General features: G+C 34.1%; 1 protein-coding gene across 1 annotated transcript; it reads left to right on the top strand.

Annotated features, from left to right (window-relative positions):
* The first annotated feature begins 626 nt into the window (after positions 1-626).
* Positions 627-8,457, top strand: LOC103326802 (rhodanese-like domain-containing protein / PPIC-type PPIASE domain-containing protein). The gene is made up of 8 exons (XM_008229045.2): positions 627-964; positions 1,618-1,734; positions 2,038-2,129; positions 2,856-2,956; positions 3,071-3,181; positions 4,420-4,528; positions 6,568-6,618; positions 8,130-8,457. Exons 1-8 carry the CDS (start codon positions 727-729, stop codon positions 8,208-8,210), a joined length of 900 nt encoding a protein of 299 aa, XP_008227267.2. The 5' UTR covers positions 627-726; the 3' UTR covers positions 8,211-8,457.
* The last annotated feature ends 262 nt before the right edge of the window (positions 8,458-8,719 follow it).

Below are 8,719 nucleotides of genomic sequence, written 5' to 3'. Positions count from 1 at the left end.
AAATCCCTTTACATTATATGAATTATAAATTTATTTCCATTATATAAATTATAAATTTCTTCTTATCAAAAAATTATAAATTTCTTCCATTAAAAATTCAAACAAGGAAATTAATGCACACATTTTTGAAAATTTTAAATTTGTGTAAATTTCAAGTTTATATCTATATATATAAAGCAAAAGGTAGAGAATGATGAAACATTCAAAATACTAGAAAATGCCCTTAATTAATTCAAACATTAAGAATTAAAATTATTAATTAAATAAGAATAATATGATAAATTCACATTTTTTCATATTAAAAAAATTAAAATTAAAAACAAAATCAGATAATAACTCCTACTTTTATAAAACATAACTATCCATATTATCTTTTCTTAATTTAAAAAATAAAAAATAAAAAATAAAAAATAAAATAAAAAAGAAAATCAATTGGCACATGCCTGAGCGTGTGCCAAGGGGCTAGTAAGCATAAAATTTGAGGTGGCAAACAAATAAGGAAAAAAGTTATTTTTTATGAACCGTTTTTAGTTAATTTAAAAAGGGATATGCGTTTGTAAAAAAAGGGAAAAAAACAAAAGAGGGAAGATATATATATAATTTTGGCTGATATACATACCTGTAGAAGAACCCACAGTTCACAAGAGGGTTCACAATATACTGAAAAGTCTTGACACAATTCTCTCTGTTTCTCTCTTAATCAATTTGAAAACCAAAGGAAGCAAAATGTTAAGAGCTTCTCATCTGACACCAATAGCGCCTCCAGCTCTCAGTGCTCTTAGACTATCTCTGAGCCCCACTCTCAACCTCCTTTCTCCTTCCAACGTTCACAAAATCTCTACTTTTGCACATTGTCAGACTTCTCTCTCCCTAATCTTGAGACCCAGTTCCCTACATTCCCCTTCTTTGAGCGTGAAGTGGGTTCTGCGGCGTATGGTTGGCAATCCATGTCCCAAGAGTACAGGTGCCTCGTAATATCCAAACCCATTATTTTTTACTTCCCGATTTCCAAATATTAGTTGGGTTTAAATTTTTTGTTTTTGTTTTCTGTTGTTGGGTTCTTGAGAAAAGTGGAGAAGTAGGAAAAAGGAATGAAATTTCTTGCACTCATGTTTTCCGTTGTTTAGAAAACTTGGGAATTAAAATACTGAACTCTAAGACTGAATTAAAAACAAGCGCACCTCACTATAATCCAGCAGGATATGAATGAACAAAATGCTTTTGTCACAAATGAGCTGGCTTGTGAGGCTCAACAAATACTCTTGTTGAGAGTACTTGTGGTTGGGTTGTGGTTAAAGTACTTAGAATTTGAATCTTCTTAGCACTACCAATGTAATGAAAATAGAGTGGAGTTGATTGAAAGATTGGAGTCTTTATTTTCTAAGAATACAACACGTCCCTCAATTGTTTTGCTTTTGCGTGATTCCTCTTATTTTGAGTGCACAATATTGCTTCGTCTTCTTTTCAATGACTGTTTATAAAATATTTGAGGGTTGGTTTTAAAACCAGTGCACGACATTGGCATTTGGTTTATTTGTTCATTTCTACTGCTAAGTTGCTTTCTGTTGTGTATATTACATTTCCTTGTTCAAGTGTTCTAAATTCTATTCCTTTCAGCTTCGTTTAGTGCTGAAAGTAGCTCTGGAGATGGAAGGGAAATATTGGTGCAGCACTTGCTTGTTAAAGAAGACAACCTTAAGCTTCTTGTAGATCTCCAGCAGAGAGTTTCAGGAGGTTAGTTTCCTTAAGTGTTGACGGTTAAAAAGGTCAAAACTCAAATTTTCTGTTTAGAATTATGTGATAACTTTTCAGAAACTTTGAAACTTTAAGTTTTACTAAATTTTGTGGTTTCCTTAAATCATAATGGTGGACTGCTTGTCCTTATCTTTCTTATTTGTACTTTTTATGCATAACATTTTTGTTTCCTATCGAAACAATCAATCATAATGGTGAAAGCACTAAATTTAAAGTTGGACATTCTCTTATACAATTTGGCTTTTCGATGCTGTGCTTTTCTAATGCCATTGTCTCATTCAGGTGAAGACCTCAGTGATCTTGCTGCGGAATACTCAATATGTCCATCCAAACAAGAGGGGGGAATGCTTGGCTGGGTGAGGAAGGGGCAAATGGTACGCTGATGAGATAGCTATTTGTCCTTCAAGCTTTCTAAAACAATAGGGGCACTGGAAATTACTTTGTTGTCTAATTGTTGTTCTCTGAGCTTTGTTGTAGTGGGAGCGTCATAGAACTAAGTAGCAATTGCCATCTGATGATGTTAATTATTCCATCTTGGAAGTATGCTATGTCTTCTCCCAAATTATCTGTTGCATAACTTACAGGAAACTTTATTTTCTTGGGACTAGTTCTTGTGTAACCTCGTTTTTATGAAAAGAGAGTAGCCCTGTCCACTGGGGGCCCAATTGGCCCGTGGGTTTCATAATGGAGGTAGCAATATCCCATCCCAAGATATTTTGAGGGTTGGTTCTCTAGTATTCCATCACACATGATCTGGTTTTGTAAGGAAGGTCTAGAGTCTGTAGTACCGGAAAACTATAATTACAAAAGCCAAAAAAGCTTAGTAGTAAGGAAACAATAATTTATTTTGTGAATCACTAAGGCAATGGAATGTTTTCTATGTTGCTTAATGGATAATTCGCTGCCTTTGCTTTTGTTGTTTAACATAAAGTAATGATTTTCGAATCATACGTGTATGATGATGATGTATTACTATGTGAAACTGAAATGAATGGCAGTGAAAAGGCTGATAGGAAAAATACACTTAATAAGTATTGATCTGTATGTTTTGTTTATGGGCAAATATGATTTGACAGAATTGTGATGACAAATCGCTCCAGGTACCTGAGTTTGAGGAGGCTGCATTTAATGCATCTTTGAATAAAGTTGTAAGGTGCAAAACAAAATTTGGGTGGCATTTACTGCAAGTACTGTCAGAGAGGTATGGCTTAAAAACTTGTCTTGTACTGAATCTCTTACATGGAAATGCAGTCGAGGTGCAGACTAACACTTGAATATACTGATCTGTTTATGGACGTGTACCATATTCTGTTAGGGAAGAATCAGTACTCCAAGACATTCAACCTGAGGAGCTTCATGTGAAAATGCAAGATCCCAGTTTCCTAGATGAGGCCCAGTTGATTGATGTTCGAGAACCTGAAGAAGTGTATGTTCTAATATTTTATTTCTGCTTGTCTACACATTTTTCTTGTGATGGATGTTCTGATTTCAAAGTCTTGGAATGAACTTTTAGTAGTGCGTTTATCTATATATATGATCATATTATATTGAGAAGTTCAAATTTGAAAGTTAGCAATTAACCAGAAAATTTTGGTATATGATGTGTTGTATCATAAAAAGAGCTTTGAACTGGAGGAATATTGGGAATACTTAAAAGAAATCAAGAATGAAATTGGTTATAACAAGAAAACATTGTTATGGGGAAAACTGCAGTTAATTTGCAGTATTTATGAAATTTTCCCCAATTTGAGGAAACGTCATATATGGATTAATGTGCAAAGCTAGTGGCGAGACAGTGCATAATCTTCTTTAGTTCTTTACACTACTACTTTGCTGAAAATTTGGGGTGCTTTGTTTTTCTCTTGACCGGATAGGGCTGTGGTCCAGTCTGTGGGTAATGTGCTTTATTGTTAGAATCATCGTTTTAGAAGACATTCTTACAGTGATGTTTGGAATCTGATCCCTTTGTGTGCTATGCGGTGTTTGTGGTGGGAGAATGGGAGATAAATGCTAGGACTTTTTACGATGTTGAAGCTTCACCTTCTAAACTCAGTTTCTTTTCTATTTGTTGTCTGTATGAGTTGTGGGTGTCTTAATTCTTTTTATATCCTATGTTGATAATTTATTAGATCAAGTTTCATTTAGATTACATCTCTTTCTTTTTTGGTGTATCTTCTATGTTTTTCCTGCAATAGAACTCCCCTTTTCTTACTAATATTTAGTACTTATAAAAAGTATATTTATATAAAAGCTTGGCTCCTTAAAACTGAGGAGGAGCTCCTCTTCACAACAAATAGAGTTTTGACACTTATCAAATTCCTTGAACTTTATTTTCTTTTGAATTTCTTGAACCTTTTTTTGTTGTTGGAATTTTACAAGCGTCATTATCTCATTTGTTGTGAGGAGGAGCTCCTCCTCAATTAAGGAGCCAAGCCATGCGCTTTATTTTTCCCAAGCTAAGTATATGTAGTGTTAAAAAATGCAAAGAAAGTTTTTAGTCAGGAATTAATATAGAAAAAAGTTGTCTACACATGGAGTAACTCATAAAATTTTAAACTAATTCTGCAGGAGCTTTTGGCTTTTAGCATGCATTTTTCTCCTTTCTTGAGCTAATAACTAGGATTCTCTGTGCTTTTGAAGACATGTATCACCTTTGTTTCACAGGGCGCAAGCTTCTTTGCTGGGTTTCCAGGTTCTTCCCCTTCGAAAATTTGGAAGCTGGGGACCCGAAATAACTACGAAGTTTAATCCTCAAAAGGATACTTATGTTATGGTAGGTACAAACCTTTTTGTGCTAATCATCCCTTCTGTTTATTAAATAAGAGAGATATATTTTTGAAATGAAATTAATATAACCAAATAGTTTTAAAAAAATGAAGATGGAAAATTTCATAATTATGTTTCATGCCTATCTTTTCATGAGCGGGCCATCATTGTGGGGATAATGTGTAATCTTGTTCGTAGATGAGTTATCTTCTTATATGATGGCAAGACAGTGATACATTAAGATATATGACACCCAATCTACATCTCCCGGTCCAGTCTCCATTTTTGCATTAATGAAAAGGTTAGCTGTAAGTTGTAACCTCTATAATATCTCATCACCCTTGACCACTTGCTGAACCTTAACCCTCGGGTTTGGTGAAGTTGGCTATCCATTCCTCATTTGCTTGTTTTTCCTCTTACCCACATCCCAAACAAGAAAGAAGCAAAAAAGAAGAGAAAAAAAAAGAAAGATGATTAAGTTCTCGTCAAATCCATTTTGGAAACTCTCTATATATTTGGACCCAATCTTTGCATGTCTAAGCAGTAATCTGCCTGAATGTGAAAGGAGTGTTTCTGTTTCCTGTATTTATTAGGTGCTAGACTGTCGACAGAAAAATATTATAAATTGCTACCTTTGAGTAATTAATTAGAAGACAATTATGGTGGGACACTTACGTAGATAGTAATGGGAACTGTCATTTTGGATACTGTAAGTAATCATCCGTTCTGTTCTAGTACCAAAATGTTAAATCCTCTGGCAGTCTGCGTTTGTTGTTGGCAAGGATAATGCCGATAGGTTATGAGCCCCTCAATTAAATATGTTCTGCATATTTTAAGTTCTGCCCTTTGTTGTTGTATTGCCTATTACAAATCTGCCTATGAAACTTCCTACTCTCTTTGATTGTAGATTTATTTTGACAAAAGGGAGGGGAAATCTTCTTATTTTGTATCAATCTGTTTTTAGCATTGCACAATGATTCACTCACTCACACATTTACATTTGTGTGTTTGTTGTCTTTTTTCTAAATATGGCATTATCATTGGCATTCAAAACATTTATATACATGATTGTGTTTGTTTGTATGCATGTGCATTACCTGTGTTTATTTATATAACTATTACAACCTGGAGATAACGTCTTTGCTTAAGATTTGACCAATGCTGAGTTGTATTTTGAAAGAAAAGTGTGATGTGAAGTTTTAAGACAGGGCCAGGGAGACATTAAGTTTAAATGACATTCACATTTCTAGCTTCTACATTTGTTTTTCACTAATTGGTGTATAATTGTCTTCTGATTAGGAAAGAGAAATCTGTGTTTGAAATTCGTCTACAACTCTCTGTTTTTGTTTTTTTCCAGTAAATATATTCACATGGTAGGCACACCAAAACTTATAAAATTACACTCAGTAGCCAATAAACTTCTATACTTCAATAAATCTTTTCTTTTTTTAATTAAAGAGGGAGGGGGAATTCGAAATTAGGGCCTCTTCCATCATTGCGAACAGAGACACCACTAAACTAACAACTAGTTGGTTACTATTCAATAATATCAGTCACAAAATTTCTTTAAAAAATATTTGCCATTGTATATGATTAAAATCAGACTTCATAAACAGTCCATAACTTATTAGAATTTTATGATTTTTTTGCAATTTTCTCCATATGTGTATGCACACGTGTGTGTGTAAGAAGATGCATATATAGGGGCAGGTTTTTAACCAGTTGGAGGTTTGAGATATATATTTTAGAAAAAGCAGTAAGTTGGAATAGAAGAAATTTCCAGCCATGAAGAATGGCACCTTCTATATGAAGTTATGAACATAAAATGTCCTCAACTCCATTCTTCCATTATACAGACAAAGAGGTCCTATGAAACAGATTGTTTTTCACATTGATTTCTTTAAAGGTTGTTTCTTAGTTTTCAAATCCAAGAGTTTAAACGTGTATTCATTCATGTGCCGCTTATTGTCCTTTCACTTGACGTTTTATGTTAAATCCTCGCTTTTCGATTACTTTATACTGATGTTTCATGATTCCAAAATGCAGTGTCACCATGGCGTGCGATCATTACAAGTTGCCAAGTGGTTGCAGACACAGGTAAAGCTCTTTCTCCTATGTTATTTACCCTAACTGGAATATCCTCTACTAAGTTAGATGACTTCATTTCTTTGTGGGATCCAGATACTACCTCAGTGCTGATTTTTTGCATTTCCTTTATTTTTCACATTTTTAGTAGCTGCCTCACCGTTCATTTGTTGAAGTATATATTTAAAGGCCTTTAGCCAGTGACTGACACATGTTTGCTCTGCTCCTCATTGAGCAACTTTATTGTTTCTAATTTGAATTTCCTCTGTCCTTGCCATGTATTGGAAAGTCTTTAGGAAAACATTTGAAGCAAAGTTGAAAGAAAAGTTTTTGGTGTTTAACTTAGTCTAACTTTTACTTATAGCAACCATTAAGCAGAATCTCTTGTAAACAGCATCAAAATGCCTAAGAAGTCGAATGTAATTAATTTCACTTCCACCCTACTGAAACTTCTGAATCTTATCAAAAGACGCACTATATATATGAGGCCTTGCACATAGTAACTTGTTCCTGTCAAACATCTACGCTCATATAAATAAAGTTGTTCGCTGCCATGGCCCGAAGGAGCATTAAGCACTTGTACTGTGCTCAAGCAAAGGCTCTGGGCAACAAGTAGGATGGAGCCTTGACTTGAGCATTATATTAGTGCAGGGTTTAGGGTGTTTGTTTACTTGTTCAAACGTGTAGCCTCCTTGTTCCCATTCCTGGCAGATCATAATTTGTCTTTTCTTAGACAACGAAATAAAACTTTTCTTGTTCCATTTTATATCGTTTCAATTTCCATCCACCCATGCACATTTTATTTCTTTTTATTTTCATAAAAAAGGGTCTTTATTACAAGTGGCCCCTGAACGTTTTAAAAGTCTATAATAGTCCTCAAACTATCAAATCATCAATGTTGTCTTCATCTTTTGGTGTACACATTAATTTGGTTCATGCTGTTGCATTCCAACAAAGCTTTTGTTAAACTTGGTCACTGGCCACGGCGCGACAAACTTTAAAGGGATATTGTCATCAAAATATAGCTCATTTTAGTCCTAAAACTCACGTTTTTGCTCAACAATGCCATATGCTCTCCAATTAGGGTTTCACATTTAGCGTCCATCAGGGTAGCAGAGCATATAGCCTTGTTGGGCAAAGTACGTGAGCTTTACTTTATCATGGGTAGATTTGTTGTATTTTAACAAAAATACCCTTTAAAGTTTGTTAGGTGACCGATTTTAATGAAGATTTTGACTGAACGCAATGAGAGGGACCAAACTAATATGTGATCAAAAGATTAGGAACCACATTGATTGATTTGAAAGTTCGAGGACTCAAATGAGCACTTTTGAAAGGTTCAAGGACATTTGGTGAAAAAAAACTGTAAAAATAAACGTGCTACCTCATGTACATATTGCATTCCCCCATTATTGAATAAGAGTCTAGAGTCTGAAAGTTCTTGCTTGCAGCCATATACTGATTTTGATATTCTGTTTCGTAAAATTTTCTTTATTGACTAAAAAGGATCTTTGATGGTGCAGGGGTTTAAGAGAGTATTCAATGTTTCTGGCGGAATTCATGACTATGCTCAAAGGGTTGATCCAACAATTCCTACTTATTGAGATCTATGAGACAATTTTACATAACATAATTATTTTTTTCTTTATACAGCAAGTGGTTTCATATTATCTTTTTCCCCCTTTACCGTCCTAAAAGACAATGCAGATGTGATTCAAATTGTTTGAGGAAATGAAATTTACTTCTTCATCCTCTCTGCTCCTCCCACTGTCTTCGTCATCCTAGTGGTTTCATATTTTTGTTCTTGGAAATAAAATTGTTTGAGGAAATTAAATTTACTTTTTCATATTATCTTTGTTCGCCTTGAGCAATGGAAACCTTATAGACAAACATCCATGAACAAAAATGAGGAGAAAAAGATTTAAGTTTGGGTTAATAATCTGATAAAAGCTCCTCAACAACCCAAACAATTGTTTGAATGGTACATATGAACCCTCATGCAAACAAAAAGAAAAAGCATGTAATTCGGAAAGGAAACAAAGGTGACTAAGAACATCTAAAGTTAAGAACCTAACTTAAACTACCGTTCTAACAAAAATAAAATAAAAACACT

This window comes from Prunus mume, linkage group LG3, assembly GCF_029339155.1.
Source record: "Prunus mume cultivar Tortuosa linkage group LG3, ASM2933915v1, whole genome shotgun sequence".
In the NCBI taxonomy this organism is placed as follows: Eukaryota; Viridiplantae; Streptophyta; class Magnoliopsida; order Rosales; family Rosaceae; genus Prunus; species Prunus mume.
This window is presented reverse-complemented; position numbering and strand designations above follow the sequence as displayed.

Coding starts and splice junctions, on each gene's coding strand:
- LOC103326802 (XM_008229045.2), top strand. CDS start 727: ATGTTAAGAGCTTCTCATCTGACACCAATAGCGCCTCCAGCTCTCAGT. Junction 2,130..2,855: donor GGGTGAGGAAGGGGCAAATG/GTACGCTGATGA, acceptor AAATCGCTCCAG/GTACCTGAGTTTGAGGAGGC. Junction 4,529..6,567: donor AAAAGGATACTTATGTTATG/GTAGGTACAAAC, acceptor TCCAAAATGCAG/TGTCACCATGGCGTGCGATC.